Genomic DNA, 26,225 nt, shown 5'->3' on the forward strand with positions numbered 1-26,225 from the left:
AGAAGGTGGATGATAAGTTCAAAAGTAGCTATGTGATAGGCAAATATAGAAAGGTAGTTGTATTTGGTGGTCAAGTCTGTGAGCACAAGAATACTATTTCAAGGAAGGATTTTTAAAATCAATAATAATCTTATTTAAATTGAAAAGGGAAGAACACAATTCTGAGAAAATAACATGAAAGTTGTGGCAGATTATGTATCGAGGGAAAAAGGTACACAGCAGGTAGAGTTGAAAGGATCATGCTCAGAGGCCTGCCCTTGGTAAAAGGCCTGGGCACCTACCTTAAAATTAAAGTAAAGAAAAAAAATTAAAAAGTCACTGAGTATATGGCTTAAGTATCAAGGACAGCCCTTGTAAGCACAAGGTCCTGAGTTCAAACTCCAATATCCCACTCACCTAAAGAAAAACAATATAAAACAAGCAAAGCTAATGAAGGAAGGAACCACATTCTAGGCATGTAGAGTACCACAGGAGGACTTGAGATGCAAGAGCTCTTGTTGTGCTTGAGCACACAGATGGCCAATGGGAACAGAGTACAGTGTGAGGTAGTGACCTATTCACCCAACTGGTTCCATGTTTCACACATAGACCTTTGGATTTTTCCAAAGTGTAGTGAAAAGTCACTGAAAGGTTTTCAGTGGACAGGAACTCAACTCTGCATTTTATGATGATCATGCTCACTGTAGCATTGATAATGGACTGAAAATAGGGACAAGGAAAAAGGAATTGCTTAATGTAAATCCATGTAGCAGAAGATATAACCACTCTTGGCTGGGGACTGAGAGATGAAAAGCAATGCGCACAGTTGCAGTGATTTGAGGAATAATAGTGATAGGACTTGCTGATGGATTTGCAGTGGGAACAAGGAGAAAAAGGTGATTGCAAGAATGAGTCTCACTTTAATTTAGGTATGAAGTGGTCTTTACTGAGATGTTGAGTATGCTAGTTAAGGAAAGACTTGTGAGGATGTATGAGGTATGCCAAGCAGGAGCTGTGAGGTCTGAAGAGACTGAGAGATTAACTACAGCTGCCAGAATGCTAGGGCTTGGGGCCCTGGAAAGATGGAGCAGTCTAAGCATATAGAAGCTCAAATGACTATACTAAGTGTGTGTGTGTGTGTGTGTGTGTGTGTGTGTGTGTGTGTGTGCACATGTGCATGCACACATTCAGTGGTGCCTGTACCAGTGCTTTTGAACTGAGACTTGAACTCAGGACTTAGACACTGTCTCCTAGGTTTTTTAATTTTCTGTTTGTTTGTTTTCTATTCCCAAGGCTTTAACTCAGGTCCTAGGCACTATCCCTGAGTTTTTGTTCTGAAGGCTAATTCTTTGCCAATTGAACCACAGCTCCACTTCTGGCTTTTAGTGGTTAATCTGAGAAAAGTATCTGGCGACAAACCACAATCCTTAGATATCAAGTTTCTTCATTAACTAGGATTACTGAATGACCCACTAGCGCCTGTATAGTACAGACTTTTAAGACTCAGAAAACTTATTTTGCTTAGTAAGCAAGTTACTTAACTTTTAAAATAGTCAATTCATATTAATAAATTAATTTTATTTCCTGCAGCACATACAGTTACAGAAACGGAAGTGTGGCTGAAATGACTGAACATCTACCTTGAGTAAAACAAGTTTCTAGAAAGAGCTTGAGGCCCTAAGTTCAAGACCCAGAACGAGCACATGCATAATGACAGCAATGGTAACAGCCAGGAATTCCTGCCTTGAATAGTTGCCATGAGGTGCAGGGTGTGTGTAACATGATATTGTGCTATAAGTAAAAAGAGGTGCTTTAGCAGTGTTCATCATGATGGCGATTACAGCCTTTCTAGTGACTGGCTAATTCAAGGAAGGGAAAGCTGCCACTAAAGAACTATTAGTTTTCTTCTCCAGCAAGTGTCTCCATTAATGACAGCCCTGGCCTGTTCCCCTTTTTTCCTCATCTTTTCTTCTCTTTTCTCTTTAGGATATGCATTGCCTTATTCAGTTCTATATTAACACCTGTATTTGAAGTATACATCTTCCTCATTTTGACTCAACAGTTGAAAGGAAGCTTGTCCTTTGTTACACGAACATGATTGACCAAAGATAAATAAGTTTAACAAGAGAGATGACAAAAGAGGAAAACCATCACGAAGGAAGGCTTTGCTGACTCCTTTGAAAACGAAAATCATGTCTTAAGCTTGGCTGCAGATATTCACACATGGGCATGTTATGAACCAAAGTGAATTAGCTGAAGAAAGAATCACAACTTGCTCAGAACAAGTTATCTATATGGATGCTATTTTTTGTTATTGTATACTATATAATTATTTACACCATGTAGTTACTTACCATTAGTAACTATCTTATGAGAAAAACTTGTTTATTAAAAAATTATCTTCACTCTCTCTCTGCGCAGATGACATGATCCTGTATCTAAACATCCCTGTAGTCTCTACTCCCAAGTTACTTGAGCTGATCCAAAACTTTGGCAAAGTAGCAGGATATAAAATAAACCCTCAAAAATCAATGGTTTTTCTATATGTCAATGACCCAGAGACTGAGGCCGAAATCAGAAATGCAACTCCTTTTGCAATAGCCTCAAAAACTATAAAATACCTAGGAATAACAACCAAAGAAGTGAAAGACCTCTATGATGAGAACTTTTATAAAAACATGAAAAACACAATTAAGGCAGAACAAAGGAAGTGGAAAAACCTCCCATGCTCCTGGATCAGGAGGATTAATATTGTCAAAATGGCAGTGTTGCCAAAGGCTATCTACAAATTCAATGCAATACACATTAAAATGCCATCACCATTTTTTAATGAAATAGAAGAAGCAATCCAGAAATTCATAAGAAACAATAAAAGACCCTGGACAGCAAAAACAATCCTAAGCAGAAAGAACAGTGCTGGAGGAATTACAATACCAACCTTCAAGCTGTATTACAAAGCTATAGTAAAAAAAAAAAAAAAAAAAAAAAAAAAAAAAAGCTTGGTATTAGCACAAGAACAGGCCTGAGGACCAATGGAACAGAACTGAAGACTCAGAAATGATCCCACAGACCTATGCCTACTTAATTTTTGATAAAGAAGCTAAAAAAATAGGATGGAAGAAAGATAGCCTCTTTAACAAATGGTGCTGCTAAAACTGGTTCAACACCTACAACAAATTAAAACTAGATCTTTGTATGTCACCCTGCACGAAAATCAATTCCAAATGGATCAAATACCTCTAAGTAAAAACAGATACCCTGAAAATACTATAAGAAGGAGTTGGAGAAACTCTTAGACTCATTGGCACAAGATGAAACATCCTTAACAAAGGCTCAGAAATGCAAAAAATGAAAGAAAGGTGGCACAAATGGGACTGCAACAAATTGCAGAGGTTCTGCAGGTCAAAGGACATAGCTCGCAAGATAAACAGAAAGCCCACAGACTGGGAAAAGATCTTTACCGGCCATATAATGGACGAAGGCCTCATATCTAAAATATATGCAGAACTAAAAAACATTACATTCTTCCAAAACAAAATCGCAAAGAACCAATAGCACCCTCATCAAGGGGGATAAAGACTTAAAAAGAGACTTCTCTGGTGAGGAAATGAGAATGGCCAAGAGACATATGAAAAAGTGCTCTACCTCACTGTCCATAAAAGAAATGCAAATCAAAACAACATTGAGATTCCATCTCACCCCAGTAAGAATGTCCTATATCAAGAAAACTAACAATAACAAATGTTGGAGAGGATATGGCCAAAAGGGAACCCTACTTCCTTGTTGGTGGGAATGCAAACTGGTTCAGCCATTCTGGAAAGTGGTATGGAGATTCCTCAGAAGGCTAAACATAGAGCACCCCTACTACCCAGCAGCCCCATTCTTGAGCATCTACCCAAAAGATTACAAACAAGAACACACTAAAGCCACCAGAACAGCAATGTTCATAGCATCACAATTTATCATAGCTAAAATATGGAACCAACCTAGATGCCCCTCAGTAGATGAATGGATCAGGAAAATGTGGAATTTTATGAGTCTATGAGGAAAATGTGAAATTTTATGAGTCTATGAGGAAAATGTGGAATTTTATGAGTCTATGAGGAAGAATGACATTGCCCCATTCATAATGGAAGGACTTGGAAAAAATTATACTAAGTGAAGTGAGCCAGACCCAAAGATACATGGTTTCTATGGTTTCGCTTATAGCAAATAATCAGTACAGGTTTAGGCAAGTCACAGAAGAGGATCACAAGAACCCAATAGCTATGCCCTTATGAACCCATAAGATGATTCTCTGTGAAATGAACTCCATGTTATAGAAACAAGTGTTCTATCACTGTTGTAATTACTTTCAACATGCCATGTGAAACCATAGCTTTCTTTTGTTGATGATCCTCTTGTATCCCCTTCCTGTGTTTGTCCCCGCACTATCACTGTATCTCATCTCACTGAATACTGTATATACTGGTATTAGAACTAGGGAAGAGAAAAGGGGAATATCAAAATTGAGAAACAAAGGATAAAAAGACAAACCATTCCAAAAGCAATACTTACAAAACCATTTGGTGTAAACCAACTGAACAACTCATGGTGGGAGAGGGAAAGGGGTAGAGAGGAGGGGGGAAATGAGGGAGGAGGTGACAAATTATAAAAGAAATGCATCCATGGCCTTATGTGTGAAATTGTAACCCCTCTGTTTATCACTTTGACAGTTAATAAGTAATTATTCAGAAAAAAATGATCTTCAAGTGGTTGTACAATAACTTTGGTTTAAATCACTGTTTTTGCCAATTTTGTCTTTTTTTTGACACCCAAATTTTTCATGGTTTACTTTTTTTGTGCCAGTGCTGGAGTTTGAACTAAAATCTCCATTTCTTTAATCATCCCTGCATGTTTTTCTATTCTACTGTGGACTTAGGAGAGGACATGGAAGTGGCAGGAAGCTGATATTCCCCCCTCCCCAGTCAGTGTCAGCGTAAGGGAGAATCAGGCAGATGTAGAGGGTGAGCAGTAGCAAGAATTGCTTATATCCCAAGATGACACCTATAGTTGAAGCCTAATCTATGGATGTTGATCCAGAAAAAGACTCAAGAGTCAGACGCATTTTGTAATGTAGGTGCTTTTGAGCTGAGTAGTAAATGGAAGCTGGTACTCCTCCTAGCATAGGAGTGGAACAGTACTTTTGGAAAAGGCAATAGCCTATATGAATATGGGGAATCAGAGAGAAGCTGTCATATTAGAAGGTACTGATCTTCATGAGCAGGGAGTAGAAGATGAATGTTTATTACTTAAGAACCTCCAGGGTATGTAATACAAAACTTACTGAGAAGCACAGTCTTTTCTAAAAGCTTTCCAGGAGTCTTGAGTGGATGAGACGTTTGTGCCTTTTTCAGAAACGTCTAGCAAGTAGAGACACTAGCAGTGCATGTTACTGAGGTGTGGGGTGAGGAAAGACAAAGACAAACACAGCTAGAGGATGAGGCATTGAGGATATGGACCAGTGACTGTAAAATAAATAAAAAGAAAGGGTATTTTAAAGCCAGACTTGGAGAAAGAAAAGGAAATAGAATGAAACAAGATAAAATACAACAAAATATACTGGAGGAGTCCATCTAGATTTTTCTGTGGCAGATAACTAAAGAACCATAAAACTCATAAATTTTCAGTCAACTTTGTCTTCTTCAATAAGGAAATGCTTTCCAAACTTAGATAGTAAGATTTCTTAAGAGAGAACTGAAGGTCAAGAATGACTACATTGGAGTGAGAGCTTCTTCATGCCATCAGTCACTTTCCTCCTGCAGGTAAGAAAATACTGTTATAAGCTGCTGAATGCGGACACAGACTGCACAGGCAATGAAAGAGCAAGGGCAAGTATCTCCAACTCACACTTTTCTCTTTGTCACCTCTTGCACATGCACATAACTCAATCATGCTCTTTTCTACCTGTTTCCTATGTTCCAGCTCTCCTGCTTCCATGGTCTCCTTCATGCCAGGCAAATGACTCTTCATATTGTGTCCTTGGCTAATGGGGATAATGTCATCTGAGTTATGCTAGTATCAGGACAATGGCTTTCTCCTCTTGCGCCTTTCCCCTGTATTACAGATTCTATTGGGTACATACCATTCCTTATTGCATGGCTTTATTACATCCCCATTATAGACTCAGCAGTTTCAACTCACCATGCTCAGCTGGGAGACCTGGCAGACACAGTTACTGCCGTTGTGAAGCTAAGTAACATGGCAGGGAGGCAAACATCAGAAGGGCAATCACACAATTAACAGATGACATCCAATCATGAAAAACACTTTGAAGTACAAATGGAGGACTTGTGAAAGTCCAGAAAATGGTCTTGCTTTTCTTTACATCCTTAGTGACTTACAAGAGGTTTGATAAATTATGTGCCAAATAAATGTCTCCATCTGAATGAATAAATGAGTGAATTGATATGCTATTTTTTTCCAAAATGATGAAGATTCATACCGTAAATTATAGAGCTCTGAATTCTTACCAAATTTTAATCATCTATACAAAAGGAAATTTGTAGAAAAGATTTATGAAATGGAAGTAATTACATAAAAAGAAATATAAACAGCCGGGTATCAACAGCACATGCTTATAGTCCAAGCTGTCTGGAGGCTGAGATATGAGGATCATGGCAGGAAAGTCTGTGAGACTCTTATCTCCAATTAACTATCAAAAAAGCAAGAAGTGGGGTTGTGGCTCAAGTGATACAGTGTTAACCTTGAACACAAAAGGTCAGGGACAGTACATAGGCCCTGAGCTCAAGTCCCATGACAACAACAACAATAACAACAACAAAAAAAAACAATTTAACAGCACATGATTATATAAGAACCTGACTGTAGGCTGAGAATGTAGCCTAGTGGTAGAGTCCTTGCTGAGCATGCAGGAAGCAGCACCATATATAACAAAAAGCTAGAAATGGTGCTGTGGCTGAAGTGTTAGAGTGCTAGCCTTGAGCAAAAAGAAGTCAGGGACAGTGCTCAGGCCCTGAATCCAAGGCCCAGGATTGGAAAAAACAAAGAAACAAACAAAAAAACCTGACTATAAGCTAAGAGCAGGAAGCTGGGATGTAATATCTATTCATCATTTAAAAATCTATATTGAGAAGCTATACTTAACAGATAGGGTGCTTTATCTCATAGTTTTTGGCTTACATTACTTGGGATTCCATGGAATAAATCATTAGAGAAAAAAACAAGCAATTCAGACAGTGATTTTTGGTAGGAACTATCAGGTAAATAAACTTACCCATGTGACCATAGGATGAAATTAGATGTCTAGGACCTAGGTCTGATGACATTAGAGGACAAGTCAGGACTGCTTGATGAGGTGACATTATAATTGACAATCACATTGACAGAAGGAGTTGACAATATTAGTTTAGGAAAAACTGTTCTGTGCCTTGAGAACAGACGATACCAAGATCCTGAGGTAGTAAAGTTGTGGCATATTTTAGAGACAGGGAAATGGCCAGAACAGCTTGTGAGGAGCAAAAGGAAGTTGAATAAATAAGCACGGAAACTTACACAGTATTTTTTCCATGAGAAGGCTCCATTTTGAATGAATCATGTAGGCAAGAGTATTATTTCTCTTTGGAGAGATCATGTTGTTGGGTGTGTCAGACAAGGAAATGGTTTTGTAATCCTAGGTCCATTAAAACAAGTGTAAAATGCTCAGGTGACCACTAAGAAGAACAAACTAGTATCTATGATAAAAGCTAAAACTGTTATCCATGGCAGAGTTGCATCTTCCTTAAGGAAATCACACTTCTGTGGAAAAAAAACAGAGCTTGCCTATTTTTTTAATTGCAAATGACAAATGATGGCTGAAAATCCAAGAGCTCTCTACTTAAAACCTTCATAGCAATATTGCTTCTAAGTTCATTCAGCTCTAAATAGAAAGCTTGCTTTTCTATTTCTTGGCATAGAGATCATTTTTGAATAAGTATCTATAAGTTCTTTCAAATCTGCAAAGAACTCCGTAAGGTGATCATTGTCATTCTCTTTTTGCTCAAGGCTATCACTCTGCCACTTGAGCCACAGCGCCACTTCTGCCTTTTCCTATGTAGGTGGTGCTGGGGAAGTGAACCCAGGGCTTCATGTATGCAAGGCAAGCACTATAACCACTAGGTCATATTCCCAGCCCCCATTGTCATTCTCAATGTAAATAAACAGGTGATATGTGGAGAGTGTCAGTCACAAACATACAACAGCATTGCTCCTGAGTACATGTAGATACTTACTGTAGGGGCATCCATAGACCTCCACCCTCATGCCAATCTTTCCACTGGGATTCCACTCCGATGGCACAAAGCGGATGAAGCGGGCTCTCACAGAATGCAGTAGCTTATGGTGCACCACACTGTCAGCATTCATGTTTCCTGCAAAGGTCTAGAAGAGAGAGAAAGACCCAGTGAGCTCTGAGATAACAAAAAACATCAATGATATTTTCCTCTGCCAAGGTTCTCAATCAGGTCCCTTGGGAAAATATCTTCAATTTCTCTGACACTGATCAGACATGAGTGCACAGTCCTATATCATGGGATATCATGGGGCATGCTGCTGTGGAAATATCAAACATTTCTTCTTTTTCAAAGAATTATCTTTAAGTACTTACACAAAGGGGTTTCAATTCAATATGTCAATTTGTGAGTATAATTCCTCTTGATCAAAATCATCTCTTTTATCATTCCTTCCTATCTCTCTCAAGCTCATCTATCTCTTCAAGTTGCCTTGTTCCATTTCCACATATGAATATTATGAATATGTTGTATCCTTATATATTATATATACTATACATTATGAATATTTTATTGCATTCACCCACCCTTCCTCTCTCTATCTATCTACTCCCCACTTCCTCACTTCATTCCCCAGCAATACACCTTCCTGCTTCCTGGTTCTCATATTGTTAAGCTGTAAATTAGTTCTTCAGAGGAGTTACACCACTGGATTTTTTCCCCTGCTCAAACATTTACTCTTTAAAAAAAGCTCCTCTCCTCATCTCTTATGAAAACTAAATTTTATGAATGAAGCAATCCTAGCAAGAAGTAAGGGGTAACATATAAAAAGCCTTATAAAGTTAATAATACAAATGAAGTTCTAACATGCCTAATGTTCATAATCACCATGGACTACGAGATAACTGACAACCTCCTCTCGGAAGAAAAGACTTTACTGAAGTATTGTTATCATTATTTGAAGCTTAGTCACTCTGCTAAGCACTTTCCATTACCCTTATTACCATTTACAGATAAAATAAAAATTGAAATCTAGAGATAGAAAAGATGAAGGAACAAATATCTGTACACAATTGGTAATTGGTCTAAAATAAAATGTTAACATTATTCTATTCCTAATCTCTTCCTCCTGCTACCGTTCCATCATCTGTCCTATTGCTAATGTTTATGGGAAGAAGAGATTTGCGATTTATGTGTAGTTCTCTTCACATTTGTTTGTTTGTTTGTTTGTTTTTTGGCCAGTCCTGGGCCTTGGACTCAGGGCCTGAGCACTGTCCCTGGCTTCCTTTTGCTCAAGGCTAGCACTCTGCCACTTGAGCCACAGCGCCACTTCTGGTCGTTTTCTGTATATGTGGTGCTGGGGAATCGAACCCAGGGCCTCATGTATACTAGGCAAGCTCTCTTGCCACTAGGCCATATCCCCAGCCCCCTTCTCTTCACATTTGCTTTGATGTTTAAATGAAAGAAAAAAAAGCACAGAAACTACTTATTCCTTATGTGTCCTCATTTATATGATCAAAGAGTATCGAAATTGATTTTCTGCAATTAGTATATGAAGACTTTTTACCTTGTCTTTTGTTTTAAATATTTTATTTAGTCATCTTTTTATTAAATGGAATAAAATATAAAAACTATATTTACCGTTTTGGTTGTTTGTTGGTTTAATTTTGTGCCTCTACCAATCTTCAAACTCTTGGCTTTTTAAGGTTTTTCCTCACAGCTCACACATTATTTCTTCCATATTTTTGCTGGTTTACTGAAGATAATATTCTTTTGGATTTGTCTGTCTGCAAACCTCAGAAGATCAACTAGGACTATAAGTGTGAGCTACCAGTGACAGTTTTAAATTATAAAATTCCTGGGTGTTGTGGTACATGTACACAATGGAATTCTATGCCTCTTTCAGAAAGAATGACATTGCCCTATTCCTAAGGAACTGGAAGGACTTGGACAAAAATTATACTAAGTGAAGTGAGCCAGACCCAAAGAAACATGGACTCTATGGTTTCCCTCATTGGGAATAATTAGTATATATGTAGGATAGTCCTAGCAGAAGATCACAACAGCTGAAGACCTGTGTCTATATGAACACATAAGATGATGCTAACTTAAATGCACTCCAAGTTATAGAAAAAAATGGTTTGTCATTGTTATGATTTTCAACATACCATGTGAAATTATGCCCTTTTTCTTTTGTCTTTCTTTGCCGTGGTTTTTCCCCTGATGTCACTGTAACTGATTTTGGTACCCTGGATATTGTATATACGTGTATTGGAACTAGGGAAGGGAAAAGGAATACCAAAATTGAGAGACAAAGGATAAAAAGACAAACCAATGCAACAGCAATACTTACAAAACTATATGTTGTAAACCAACTCTAGAACTCATGTGGTTGGGGGAGATGGAGAGGGCAGAAGTTGGGGGGGGCGAGGGAGGAAGTAACAAATTGGATGATAAATGTACCCATTGCCTTATGTATGAAACTGTAACCCCTCTATACGTCACTTTGACAATAAAGAAATGAATAAATTAAAGACAAAAAAATCTTGGGAAAAAGCATAGCCACACTGTTGGTAATCCATCACAACTGACTATCCCTAGAACTTTTCCCAGCATGCCAATCTAATTTCACCTTTTGCTAGATAGACAGACTGACAGGCTGATAGAGGAGAGAGAGAGAGAGAGAGACAGAGAGAGAGAGAGAGAGAGAGAGAGGAGAGAGAGAGAGGCAGTACTGTGGGTAGAATTCAGAGTCTCATTGTCAAGGAGACATTCTACTACTTAAACAATGCCCCCAGTTTTTTGTACTTTACTTGTTTTTGAGGGAGAGTCTCTCTGGTTGTCCTAGAACCTCATCCTTCAGTGTGAGGCTAGAATTACAGGCATGAGACTCTGTTCTGGCCCTTCTCTCTAAAATTAAATATAACATATCAGCTAGCTCATAATGGTACTTGCTTCACAATGCATATACCTTCCTTTCAGAATATATAGATAAATCCCACATGCTATGTACAATTAACACTGACCAATGGCAGAAAGCACCCTGCATTTGCTACTTACTCTATTTGCTAAGTCCCATCTCCTCAGACAACTAGTGGCCAGGAATGACTCAGGCCTACCTGGGTTCTGTATACTATGTAGACAGACAATACTTAATATCTAACTGTATAACACTAGTAGATTTTATTTATGCCTTGGGGATACTTTACTAGACTTTAGTGCTTATAATATGTGCCTGGGTATCCTTCAAAGAGCTCATCTTTTGGCCTGACCTAGACATAAGGGCAGAAAATGAATCATCAGCTGATTACAGTCCTACAGTTATCATGCCTTCCAGTCCCAGAGCTACATGGTGGTCAACTTCATTGTTTCAAGGGCTTGCATCTAAGCAGATCCATACTATACAGTTTTGAGAGTTAAAGTTTGTTAGTATCACCCTGTATCCTTTGTCTCACCGTTTCTGTGATGCCCCTTTCCATCCCCAAATCAGATAAACATATACAATACAAAGGGCACCACAATTTTAAAAAATGACAACAGAGGGTAAACCAAAGAAAAAAAAAATTTAAAAAGCCTAAAAGAATAAAGAAAAGAAATAACTTCTTACAGTTGCTTCTTGTTTCCATATCTTGTTCACTTTATTTTTTTTTAATTTTTATTGTCAAACTGATATACAAAGATGTTACAGTTTCATACATTAGGCATTGGATACATTTCTTGTACCATTTGTTACCTACTCCCTCATTCCCCCTCCCCCCTCCCCTTTTCCCTTTCCCCCCCATGAGTTGTCAGTTGATTTACACCAAACAGTTTTGCAAGTATTGCTTTTGTAGTCGTTTGTCTTTTTACCCTGTGTCTCTCGATTTTGGTATTCCCATATGTATATAGCTATTGAGCTATGGTGATTCTCTGCTAGAACTATCCTTGATATTCACTAATAATTCCAAATAAGGGGAACCAGGATGCCTGTGTTTCTTCAGGTCTGGCTTACTTCATTAATATGGTTTTTTCCAAGTGTTTCCATTTCCTTACATATCCAAAATATGGAATCAACCCAGATGCCCCTCTGTGGATGAATGAATTAAGAAAATGTGGAATTCAATGCTATCATCAGAAAGAATGACATCGCCCATTCCAATGAAATAAATGCCATTACTTAACAAAGAAGCTCATCATCTATCCTCTTTTCTTTTTCCTTCCTTCCTCCCTCCTTCTATCGATCCCTCCCTCTCTCTCCCTCCCTCCCACCCTTCCTCCCTTCCTTCTTTCCTACCTTCCTTACCCTCCTCTCTCTTTTCATTCTCTTGTGTGAGGAATGAAATCTAGGGTCTTACACATACTAAGCAAACTCTCTATATACACGTAGCCACAGTGATCCATTGTTTTTAAAGCCTAGGCAGGAACACAGTGCAATTTAGCTTTCTTTCCAGAAAGTTAAATAATTTAATGATTCAATACGCTACATTCCTTGGAACTGTCACAGACATACTGGAACTGTGCTTTTTGAAAAGAGAGCCATATATTCCTGCATATGACCCTCAGAGGATGTTCCATTATATTTGTCTTAGGCATTAAAAAGAGAAGAAACACATAGAAGGGGTACCACAGGAAGAGTTTATCCTCAACTGAATAGGTGGAATGACAGCCAAGAAGTAAACAAAATATTTGCATCAGAGTTCTTCCCTGGCAACATTTAGCCCTGGACGTTATATATCATGCTGGTTCATGAATGGAAGAGCTATGGTGATAATAAAGGCACTGATGCTCTTCCCACTTATAATGCAGGCGATGGACTAGACATGAACATGAGGCTGAAATGGGGACCAGTGCTAGGATTAGCAATGCAGAGTGGGTGGTGTGTGTCAGTGTTATCTGTCAACAGAGTGACTCGCTTGGATTGAATGACTGTGGGCAGCAAGATTACAAGCATCCAGTGTCAACTGGATGCTAACTTGCCTAATTGAAACCTAAAATAATAAGCACAATAGCCAAGTTGTCTATCAATGACATTGACAGGGAGTACTGATAATCCTGAGGGATGGTCTATTTCAGATCTGGGGCTCTGCCAAACATATAATGCCTTAGGGCCTGTTTTAAGAGAATCAGGAGAGTGAAAGCAAAAGGAATAGATTTTGGACCAGTCTTGGTGGCCCAGTGGATTTTTGTACTTTATCCTCAGTGCACTGGAAGTGTAATATCGCAGTAACAGTGCATTTGTGTGCGTATGTGTGTGTGTGCCTGTGTGTGTTTGTTCTGGGGCTTGAACTCTGGGCCTAATTGCTTTCCCTGGGTTGTTTATTTATTTATTTATTTATTTATTTACTCAAGGCCAGCACTCTACCACTTGAGCCACATCTCCTTTTCTTGCTCATTTGATGGTTAATTGAAGATAAGAATCTCAAGGACTGTTCTGCCCAGCTGACTTCCAACTGAGAACATTGGCTCTAAGCTTCATGTAGAGCTAGGATAACATGCACATGCCACCAGCACCCAGAAGGAGTGTATTTTTTAAACTACAAAGTCTAGAACAGAACATAGAAACTCTAAAACTTCTTAAAGGAATATTGACAAGTATTTTGCTTACCCATACCAAATTTCTATAGTCATTTCATAGGCTTAGGAGAAAACATATTTTACATGACAGTAGGCAGTTTACTCCTATATTGGGAGACTAAGCAAACAGTATCTATGGGATGTTGCTGTTGTAGCAAAGGGATTAGACTCATCACTTTCTTCTTGAAATAGGCAAGATGAGGCCAATGCATTTTCAAATTATAGTATTTTTAACTTACAGTAGCTTTATCAGGATGCAAATCATGGCACATCTATAAGGAAAAACTGTGCTGACCTGAGTGCTACCATGACTATGACCTGAGATTCTGAAGCCCTGGAATGTTGAGATGTGTTAAACAGTCACATGCTCCTTTCTGCCCATTCCCTTTTGTAGAGCTCATTGCCAATGCTACCCTGACTCTGCTCAGATGATGGAACTGTACCACAAAAGACATATAAATGTAATCCTGAGTTCCAGTAGTAGAAATTCTTCTACCTGGGGCTTCCTTGGTGCCATCCAGCTGTCTACAATCTTTATGATACTAGGCATTTTTTCACAGAGTGGACAGTGTGGTAATTTGTCCCTTGTCTCCCTGTTCTGAACTTATCTGTCAGTCATCCTCCTGTCCATTTCAGAAGATGAAATCCACAGTGGTGTCCTAATATTGGCCACTCAGTGATTAAAAAAAAATTTCCTTATGTAAGTTCAAGTCTTCTAATCCATTGCTCGAATCCCATTCTAACCCAAGGAATCCCATTCTAACCCAGGAATGGGATGCTGTAGGACTTTTAGAAAGAAGCAACATCACGCCCCATGAAGATGATCAATAATGTCTTTCTCAAGTTTCTTGCCCACTGTAAATACCAGTGCCATTACAGTGACCAACACCTGAACCCAAGGCAGAACCCAGACTTCCTGAATGTGCAGCACCATGTTTGACCATGATGCATCAATACCTTCTCTTCTCTCCCCTTGTCAAATTCAACTAGTCACATCTTCCATTTCCTCCTCATTCTCCTAACTTGATGAACCAATATGTTTTCCTGTAAGCTATTTGAATTAAAACACTTTCAACAACAAAAAAAAACACTTTCAACAATAACACAGGCAAAAATAGAGTTCTTTGAATGATCTCATAGTGTTCAGCATTATTAGTACTAAGTAAAGGCACTGAACAAAGTTGCCACCAAAAAGAACTTGAACTCTATTGTTAGCATCTATTTCTAGCTTTGATAACCAATTGCCATTGCCATGTGGAAGAAAGATTGTAAATTAAGTTGCTCAAAATTATGTTTTTCAATATGTTTAATTATCTTCAAGTAGTTGTACAAAGGAGTTGCCATTCATTAAAGCAATTGATGAACATAGTGCATCTTAATTAATATTACCCTTATCAATATTCTCACCTACTCATTCCAATCGACCTCTACCCTCATTTATTTTAATTTTAGTTTATGTTTTGAATATTTTTCCATTTAACAAATCCACTTATGTATACAATGCATCTTGATCCATGTCATCACTTCAACATCTTCATCCCTCTTCACCCACCCCTTCCCTCATATTTCTCAATTCTGTGGTATGTACAATGAACTCTTGTCTGCAAAATTCTTTCAAGACCACTAAGAATCTTCTGTATATAAGTATATAAACAGCTTCCTTATGACAATTATTATGTATCTGATTCAACTTGAAATATAATATAGAATACTGTCATCTGTTGCTATTCTGAGTGACCTACTTTTGATACTATTCCAAATATTGGTGTTGCTCTATGTAAGGTAATGATGTCAACTTCAGCGACTTGGTGAGAAGCCTCTGAATCAGGCTGTTGTCTCGTGCATATTTTTAAATTAGTTTGTGCTATGGGATTTCTGATTAATTTTAAAATGTAGCTAAAGAAATGGCTTTTAAAATCTGTTGTGTGCCAGAAATACCTGGGATCTTATCATGCTAAGCAATTTTGATTTGGGAAAAATTAGGGAATGTATTTTTAAAACTCTGTTTTATAAAAGCTCCCCAAGTTGATCATGATTAAGCTGGTGATTATCAGTAGGAGGTAAGATAAACAACTTTGAGCTTATGCCTAGTTTTGCTTTAACTTTTACTTTTGCAATTTCTGCTTTCCTCTGTATATATTGGCTCATATAAGACCTTTATATTTTTTAGAAAAGTACTATTGTTGCTTTAAAGAGAAAACAGTAATGTTATCCTTTTTGTACAAAAGGATTTGATTTTCTTTTTTAAATGTAAATACATAGGAGGAAATGATGAAGAGAAGGTGATATATCAGGTGCCTTGAATCCTAATCAATGTAGTCATTTCACGTATAAAGCAAACTTTAAAAATTAGTCTTTTGGGGCTGGGGATATGGCCTAGTGGCAAGAGTGCTTGCCTCGTATACATGAGGCCCTGGGTTCGATTCCCCAGCACCACATATACAGAAAATGGCCAGAAGTGGTGAACCCCAGGACTGGCAAAAAAAAAAAAAATTACTCTTTTGGAATCAAGTTAACATACTATTATCCAAATAAATGTTCTTCATGGGACTTACAGTAAAAAGCTACAAGGACTTTTACTTACATATTTTGATAATTAAGTAATACTTGTTACAAAGAAGAAACTTATTTATATACTTCCTTTAGTAAGCTGTAGCTGATAATAGTTTCAGTCCCATTCATATTTTACTGGAATCACTGAAGCTTCCTCGAGCCATAAAATAGTTCTGCTTTGTGAATAGATTGACAGAAACTTTTACTTCCTTGTGAGCAGGAACAAGGCCACCAAAGTAAGATATCTTTTAGTATACATAGTTTCTTATCGCATGTTGGAAAGCAATAAGACCCATTTATTTGAAGAACTCCATGATTGCATGAGATATAGGCTTTTCTTTTATTTTTATTTTTTAGCTTAAGCAACAGGAATTCACTGTTTTGCATGTATAGAGGCTAGAAGTAAGAGAGTTTACAACTCCTTTTCAGCTTCTGGAAATTTGATGGCAATTTTTGGTGTTCCTTATCATCATCGGCATTATTATTGTTGTTGTTGTTGCTGTTATTATTATTGTCTTTAAATATATCCACAAAGGGATATTATTCAATATATCAGTTACTCAACTCCAGAAGAATGACCCGGACAGGATCTGTAACAATATAAAATAATCCAGCAGTAATAATTAGTCTAGAGCTGATCTTATCTCCTTTCAAGAACTACCAGGGCCTGTTTGCTATGAAAACTTGTTTTCATCTTCTCAGTGAAGATAATATAACTGGAAACCTGAGAGCAGCCTCAACTATAGACCATCTGAAGTGACAGATTCCTAGAACACAGTGCCTTTCATTCTGGTCATGAGGCCCTAATTCCTACAAGGAACTGCCTTAAAATTTGTGAGCTACATCCAATACACCTAGGGGCATGAGGATTTTGTTTTTGACTTAATCTAATTTCAGTTGTGTCTCTGTCATTTCAGTCTCAGAATCCAAACTAATAAAGCTGTCAAAAAATCAGTTGGATAAATTCATTTCTAAACTATTCATTTTAAGAATATTTCTTACTCTAAATTATTTTATAATTAAATGTATCCTAGCTTCCTTCTTATAATCTTTCTTTTAATTGCCAAAGAATGTATATTGTTCACTTATCGCTAGAAGATAAATAAATCTAATCTGTCAACTGAGGCCACATAGAAATGTGGCTTTATTGGCCAGTAGCTTACAGGATCTACAGTACTATTTTTGAATGCTTTATGCTTATGAGAACTTACATGCAATAAATAAAAGAGTGCATTTATTGGACATTAAGTTTTTTATTGCTGTTCTTATGTTTATTCTGAAGTTCTGGCACCTATGTGACTTCTGTTGTGTTAAGAACAGGGGTAATGAAGTGACTGTTGACAACTGTGTCACATGTTTACTTTTCCATTTTTGCTCTGCAGCTAGTGTGGCAGCATATATGGAACTTCCACCATATGGTGCATTCCCAAGAAGACTGAAATACCCACTTAGCAAACTCAGACTTTGCACACTCCACTAAAACACAGAAACAATGCCTTTGCCCTTCTGAAAAAAAAATAAATTAAATAGAAAGATTTTGTCCACATGAAGCAAGAAGCTAGTATATTAAAGTTGACAGAAAGGCACAGCCTTCTATTACAGATCTAGGGTAAGCACAGAGCTTGCAGCAAGGGCTAGGACCAGAGCTACAAGGAGAGTAAGTAATGTGTTTGAGATAAAGGCTTATGCCAAAAGGGAAAATTGAACACCAAGATGGAAAGGGTGCTGACCTTGGCCACCTATCTGCACACTTGTGTGAACTGGGTGGGCTTTAGCTCGTGGTAGTACCCAACTCACTCTGCTGTCACTAGTGCAGCAGAAATCTCATCCTCTCATCCTTTTATCTTTTCTTCCTAAACTTATCACCGCCTGACAAATGAAACCTAAAATATGAGTTTATCACACACACACACACACACACACAGAGTCTGTTTTTCTGTCATCACACTGTAAGCTTCATGAGAACAGAGGCTCCCAGGATCACATGTGGCAGAAGGGACCCCAGTTCTCTGTTGAAAGAGTGAAGAAACAATATTCAATACCTCTTATAGCCAACATTGAGGGGACTGTTCCCTAGAAATGTGAAAATCATATCCTAGTTGGAGAGTTTATTTCTCATAGCGTTTCATGGGAAAATAAGTGATACAACTTCTGGGAAAGTTTCTCAGTGCCATGTCACTATTGATGGAGGATTGGAATGATTTCACAGATCAGAGTTTCTTCTACTCCCGGGGTTGAATTCATGATCTTAATTCCCAAACTGGAGTGCTTCCGAGAAGCAAAGCTTCAGTGATCAAGGCACCATGATCTTTGCGCCACCTAGAGGATCAGGAATATTGTGAGAAGGTAGCACCAAAATGGGGTGGTGGGCAGCACCTGCTATGTTTTGCTTTTCCTGATGGCATCTGTGCCACGACACTGAGCTTGATGACTCCACAAGGCCTTATGGACAATGGAATGCTGTCACCTGCATATTATTGGTCGTCGTCTAGGCTTAAGTTCTGTGCTGGCTTCCTGAGAACCTACTGCTGGTCAGGAACTTACTCTCATAGGTGTTTTCTCCTCAGACACACTGTGATGTCAGTGTCTATACTGACCAAACTTCTTCACTATGTAAAAGGTCATGACAAAATCTCACTCTGGCCAGTCTTACAGACAGAATGGCATTCAGATTTCCTTCCACATAATAATTCCTAGGATCTTTAATCATTGCAGCCCAGGTGTTCCCCAAGACAGGAGGCTTGGACTCAACAAGATGTAATGTTAGCCAGAGTTTAGCATTTGGATAGTAACCCATTCACACTTGCCACCATTTGTACAGAATTATGAGTTGGAAATTAAAAAGCCTAGAGAAAAATGTCAAGGGGCAGGGATATGGGCTTCACATGTTACTTTAGAGAGTTATTAGTGTTGTTGTTTTGTTGCTGATAACAGGTTAATAGCATCTATTGTCCGTATTTATTTTACTAGTAAATTTACTCAGTTGAGAAATGTAGAACATTTTTGCTCACATCCATGAATTTTTGGAGCATTTGTAATCAGCAATTCATTAGGAAAAGCATCAAAATAAAAATAAGACTCTGACATTGTATTAAAAGAATCAAGTTCATTTTAAATTAACAAATGATTTTAGAAGAAAAGTGCTTGTATACTGAATTTTACTTGTTATTTCAAACAAATTTACTGAAGCAATCCTTATTTAAAAAACAAAACAAAACAAGCAAACCCCAAATTATAACACAAAACACAAAACAGATCCCTTGGATGTGAGAATTGATTGGTTTTCTCCAGTAGCTCGCAACAATGCCTCCACTGCCAACATTAATCAAGTTTCCCACAGCTCCAAGCCTGGGAAGCAGGGAGACCAGCATGCTCCATGGGGAGGCATAGGATTAACTTTGGATAGATGTGTCTATACTTGTTTGTGCATGTGCAGACAAATACATGTATGTTGGCTAATATTAATACTAATTTTATATCCTAGAATTGCTATAAACTATGTGTTAGATACATTGAACATAGAGTGCTCCTATCTTTCTTAGAATAGCTATAATGTGAAATTTGGAGTTCTGGCATAATGTATGACCTGCATAAAGGGTCACTACTCCAATTGTTAGTACCACATGTATGGATAAAATATAATTATTCTTCACGTACATGTCAAATATTGGTTCCTTTATTAAGCAAGTCCTAACTTTGCAGAGAAGTGGATATTTATTGGAAGCAGAGAATGATAAAGTTACAATATGTTATGTCAGTCTTAATCATATTATAGTTGGAGAGTCATTTCTGGACAATTTAGAAATGAAATGTAGAAGTTCAGCAGATTGTACATGGGAAAACTGGGGTATGACCAAACCCCAGCTTCTTCTTTTCTTTGTGAGACCATTCTCTGTATTCAGTGCTGTATCTTCTCCAGAGGCCATGCCTCCCTTTCCCATGAGCTGTTATCACGAGTAATTTCTTGCTCTCATGACACTTAACTTTCTGTTTTGTATGTAAATATGACCTTTGCTATGGAAAAATTAGCTTCGTCAGACAAGTTTTCATTTAATCATATTTAAATGTGTACATATATATATATGTATATATATATATATATATATATATATAATTTAATCTTTTTTACCTGAAGTCTCCAAAAGACCTAATATTCTGAATAAAACATTTGCTTACCTGTCAGGAGCCAAACTTGCAGCTAAATTCATTCTGACCTCTGGCTGTGCTGTTATTACCAGGATATACTAGATGCAAGGACATTCCTTCACTAGCCACTATCCAGAATTGCTTTGCTATGTCCTTTGCTATAGCCCCCTTGCTATGTCCACTGGAATACCTTCCTATGTTAATCAACCTCATCCTGTGTTTACTGTAATCAAATGTTGCGAACTTCAAAGCCTCTTTGTGTTCTTGAATTTTAGCAACCCTATGCTATTCCCTGGTTCCAAAACTGCATATAAGCTGGAAGTTAAGAATAAACTTGTCTGTAGTCTTGAGTTACAATCTCTAAATGCAAACCTCCTGAACCCCATCTTTTGTCTCTTGTCTTCTTTTTTCTCTTATCTATCTTTCTTTTTCTTTAATCCTCACCCCCTCAATCAGGAGTTCCTCTTTGCTGCCAGCTGGCTCAGCAGACTTATCTAATTGCTCTGGCTAGGAATTCTAATACTATGTTGAAGAGAAGAGGAGAGAGCTGGCATCCTTGTCTTGCTCGTGATTTTAAAGGGAATGGCTTTAGTTTTTCACCATTTAGAATTAAGCTTGCTGTTGGTTTGTCATAGACTGCCTTTAATATATTCAGGAGGGTTCCCTGGAAACCCAGTTTTTCCAGGGCTTTTAGCATAAATGGGTGCTAGATTTTATCGAATGCCTTTTTCCGCATCCAGAGATATAACCATGTGGTTCTTTACCTTGCTCCAGTTGATATGGTGGATTACATTAATTGACTTGTGTATATTGAACCAAATTTGCATCCCTGGGATGAATCCAGTTTGATAGTGATGTATGATTTTTTTTTGATGACCTGTTGAATTGCATTGGCCAAAATTTTGTTGAGAATTTTTGCATCTATGTTCATCAGGGAAATAAAGGGGATCCAAATAGGAAAAGATGAAGTTAAACTTTCTCTCTTCGGAGATGACATGATCCTATACCTAAAGATCCACTAGAGCTGATCCAAAACTTTGGCACAAAGTTGCAGGATATAAAATAAACCCTCAAAAATCAATGGCATTTGTATGTGCTAATGACCCAAACGCCGGGGCTGAAATCAGGAAAGCAACTCCTTTTGCAATAGCCTCACAAAACATAAAATACCTAGGAATAACCTTTACAAAGAAATGAAAGACTTCTAGGATGAGAACTTAAAAACATGAAAAATGAAATTAAGGCAGAACGAAGGAAATAGAAAAACCTCCCATGCTCCTGGATTGGGAGGATTAATATAATCAAAATGGCAATATTGCCAAAGGCTATCTCCAAATCCATTGCAATACCCTTTAATATCCCAACACCATTTTTTTTAATGAAATAGAGGAAGCAATATAGAAATTTATGTGGAACAATAAAAGACCCAGAATAGCAAAAACAATCCTAAGCAGAAAGAACAGTGCTGGAGGAATTACAATACCAAGCTTCAAGCTGTATTATAAAGCTATAGTAATAAAAACAGCTTGGTATTGGCACTGGAACAGGCCTGAAGACCAATGGAACAGAATTGAAGACCCAGAAATAAACTCACAGAACAATGCCTACTTAATCTTTGATAAAGGAGCTAAAAAATAGTCTGGAAGAAAGATAGCCTCTTTAACAAATGGTGCTGGCAAAACTGGCTCAACACATGCAACAAACTAAAACTAGATCCTTATATATCACCCTGCACCAAAATCAATTCCAAATGGATCAAAGACCTCGAAATTATAACAGATACCCTGAAAATTCTAAAGGAAGGAGTAGGAGAAACACTTGGACTCCTTGGTACAGGATGGAACTTCCTTAACAAAGACCCAGAAATGCTACAAATCAAAGAAAGGATGGACAAATGGGACTGCATCAAACTGCAGAGCTTCTGCAAGGCAAAGGATATAGCTCACAAGATAAACAGAAAGCCCACAGATGGGGCAAAGATCTTTACCTGCCATACAATGGACAAAGGCCTCATATCTAAAATATATGCAGAAAGAAAAAAATTACATTCCTTCAAAACAAAACCGCAAAGAACCAATAACCCTCTCAACAAGTGGGCTAAAGACTTACAAAGAGACTTCTCTGCTGAGGAAAAGAGAATGGCCAAGAGACATATGAAAAAGTGCTCTACATCACTGGCCATAAAAGAAATGCAAATCAAAACAACATTGAGATTCCATCTCACCCCAGTAAGAATGTCCTATATCAAGAAAACTAACAATAACCAATGTTGGAGAGGATGTGGCCAAAATGGAACTCTACTTCATTGTTGGTGGGAATGTAAACTGGTTCAGCCACTCTGGAAAGTGGTATGGAGATTCCTTGGAAGGCTAAACATAGAACTCCCCTATGACCCAGCAGCCCCACTTTTGGGCATCTACCTAAAAGACCATAAACAAGAACACACTAAAGCCACCAGCACAACAATGTTCATTGCAGCACAATTTGTCATAGCTAGAATTTGGAACCAACCCAGATGCCCATCAGTAGACGAATGGATCATGAAAATGTGGTACATATACACAATGGAATTTTATGCCTCTATCAGAAAGAATGACATTGCCCCATTTGTAAGGAAATGGAAGGACTTTGAAAAACTTATGCTAAGTGAAGTGAGCCAGACCCAAAGAAACATGGACTCTATGGTCTTCCTCATAGGGAATAATTAGCACAGGTTTAGGCTAGTCACAGCAGCCGATCACAGCAGCCCAATAGCCCTTATGAACACATAAGATGATTCTAAGTGAAATGAACTCCATGTTATGGAAATGACTGGCATATCACTGTTGTAATTACTTTCCAACATGCGATATGAAGCCTTAGCTTCTATTTTTGATGATCCTTTTGTATCCCTTTACTATGGTTGTACCTGCATGATCTCTGTATCTCATCTGAGTACATTGGAAACCATGTATACTGGTATTAGAACTAGGAAATAGAAAGGGAATACCCAAATCGAGAGACACAGGGTAAAAAAAAGACAGATGACTAAAAAAAGCAATACTTGCAAAACTATTTAGTGTAAATGAACTGCATGGGGGGAAAAGAAAAAGGGGGAGGAGGGTGAGGGGAATGAGAGAGGAGGTAACGAACAGTACAAGAAATGTCCCAATGTATGATAGTGCAACCTTTCTATACCTCAGTTTGACAATAAAAATTTAATAATAATTAAAAAAAAGCATTTACTTAAAGTGTGATCTTAGGTGGACTCGCCACAGTTCTCCCTGCCTGCCTCCCTCATTGTTCATTCCCGTGCTTTATTAGTGGAAATTTATGCTTCTTTTGTAAGATTCTGTTTCTGTTTTTTTTTTTTCTTTGCTGGAAAGATCTTCTTCCCCAGCATTTATCAGAGAGTAAGAACTGGAATATTTCTTAACTATTATGGAGAGTTAAAATATATTGTAAGAGAAAGGTTGCTATGACATGATATCCTGACATGATGATGGATAATTGAACCTGCTGTGCAGGCAGAGTGCATGCATATTACAAGAGGCTGAGCCATTTAAAAAGAAAGAGGAAAATCAAATTGGATAAGCTGCTTTCTCTGCTCCCCTACAAACAGACCTGGGCCAGGCACTTGACCTCTCTTTGATTCGGTCTCTTTCTATTAAATGGGGATATAATGGCATGGGAATAAAAGAGTTGCTCAAAAGCAAAGAGTGATGGTTATGTAATTACTTTGCAGTTCTTGCATTTAGCAACACTGATTGCAGTGTTATCATTAATACCCAATGTGTCAGCACAGGATCAAATGGGGGCTAAATTACTCTCTGCTAGGAGCTGTGCTTTTGGGGTCTCTTCTGATTTGCATTTTTATTGTATTTGTATCAACAGCTAGAGAAAGCATATAATGTCTCTGATCATTAAATATTGAAAGTACATAAATATGACTGCAAGACCATATATAGTATAACTGGATTCTCTAAGTTATCCTGAGCATCTTAAAATCTTAAGGCTTCAAGCCGAGATGCAGTGCTATCTTGAGGCTGAGAGTCATTTTCATTCATATCTAGGAAGAAATGGCCTATTTGTTTTGTAGAAAATAAAACACAATGCTATAGTGGGCTTGTTGGTCTGGTCAAAGTAAAGCCACAGTCCCTTCCCAAGCAAATGAAGCCTGGAAACAAGAAGTAGGATCTTTGAACTTGAGCATGCTTGAGACTGAGGAAATGATGAGAAGGCATATGCCTCTGCTGCCCACTTTTCACCAGCCTTCAGAAACAGAGGGAAGTTTATATTAAGGGTCTGGCAGTGCAGATCTCCTCAAAGCACCATGCACAGCAGTCAGGAGAGGCTGCTGTCGGTAAGTTAGAAAGGTGTCCTGGAAGGAAGAGCTGAGTATGGAATGATCAGTACAAATTGTCTTCATGTCACAGTTTTCTTATTCGAAAGCCTTCTCCTAATCTCTATAGCCAACAGTTCTACCTTATACTCTGTTTCATCTTTAGACAGTAATGAAGAGACTATCCTCCTTGGGGAACCCCAGGATGCCAATTCTGATGCAGCATACAAGCTAAGTGTCCTAGCTGAGAGGAAGAGCCACAGCCAACTGCATTTAAAGAACACAGAAGTTTCCTGAGGACTTCTCAGAAACACTTAGGAGACTCATTAGCCAATGGGGGGGGGGGTAGGCTTGTCTGTCCATGAAAATTAAAGATAAGTATGATAACTACAGGCCCACTGCCATATTACATGAAACTTCCACAAGACCCTCTACAACAGACAACAATAATGGGGCAATGATTTCTATTAACACAAACCAGGCTCACATAATGGACTTCTCTATCTTACTGGATTAAATGATTAGGAAATAAAAAAAAAAGATGTTCCTAGTAACAAAAAGTAAAATAAGCTAATATTTGGAAATAGTGCCACAAACTAAAAACTGAGCTGCTTTCAGGAGGATTCTGAGGTCTTTTCACAATACACTGTGAGCACATGCCTAGAAGCATTTGAGTTTGGATAAACATTACATAAATTGTACCAAAACTTCTTCTTCATTATTTCTTACTTAACCTGAGGACCACACTACCATTCCAAACCAAGCAAAGCCTGTTTGTGGTTTGCTTTCCTTTCTGTTCATCTACTTCCCCCCTTTATTGTTATATTATTTTTTTTCTTTTTGGCAAAGAACAACAAAATGCAAATCACAAGTCAGATTTATTCAAATACCATACTTAGGAAACATCTCTGAACAAATTATTCAGAGCTTGAGCTAGGGATTCTGAGAAGCATGATAGGGTTATATGAATAAATTTCAATATTGTTTTACTCCTTTATGATATAATCTCAGTCTTCATTTCCAATGAGTCTGTCAAAATGCATTTGAACTCTGTCTCCTTCAAAGAGATTTTTTTGTGTGTGTACTTTACTGAGTTATTTAGAGGTTTCAATGAACCAACCTATTTCTAGAGATTTATGAAGACAACTGGTTTAAAGGATTAACAAACTTTTAACAGTGTTCCTTTTTAAAAACAATCACTGCCATTTCTTTCAATCACTGGGGATTATTGTTAAGTATATACCATTTTATCCTGTTTAGATTATCTGACCTTTTTCTTGTCAGCTTTTATAGTTTTTCATTCCTGCTAACATTTCTTCACAGTAAGCACTCTTGGTGTGTAGTAAATGCTAATTGGCCCTTTAAAAGGTTCCCATGATGAATACCTTTATGCCTCAATTTAAATT

The 26,225-nt window shown here is 37.8% G+C and overlaps 1 protein-coding gene across 3 annotated transcripts in view; it reads right to left on the reverse strand.

Annotated features, from left to right (window-relative positions):
* Positions 1-26,225, reverse strand: part of Cntnap5 (contactin associated protein family member 5) — a 936,592-nt gene that overhangs the window by 515,251 nt on the left and 395,116 nt on the right. For all 3 annotated transcript variants that reach the window (XM_048329504.1, XM_048329503.1, XM_048329502.1), the window contains exon 4: positions 8,250-8,397. In XM_048329504.1, the coding sequence (XP_048185461.1) occupies positions 8,250-8,397 (148 nt within the window). The remainder of the gene's footprint in view (positions 1-8,249; positions 8,398-26,225) is intronic.

This window comes from Perognathus longimembris, chromosome 20 (genome assembly GCF_023159225.1).
Source record: "Perognathus longimembris pacificus isolate PPM17 chromosome 20, ASM2315922v1, whole genome shotgun sequence".
Taxonomy (NCBI): domain Eukaryota; kingdom Metazoa; phylum Chordata; class Mammalia; order Rodentia; family Heteromyidae; genus Perognathus; species Perognathus longimembris.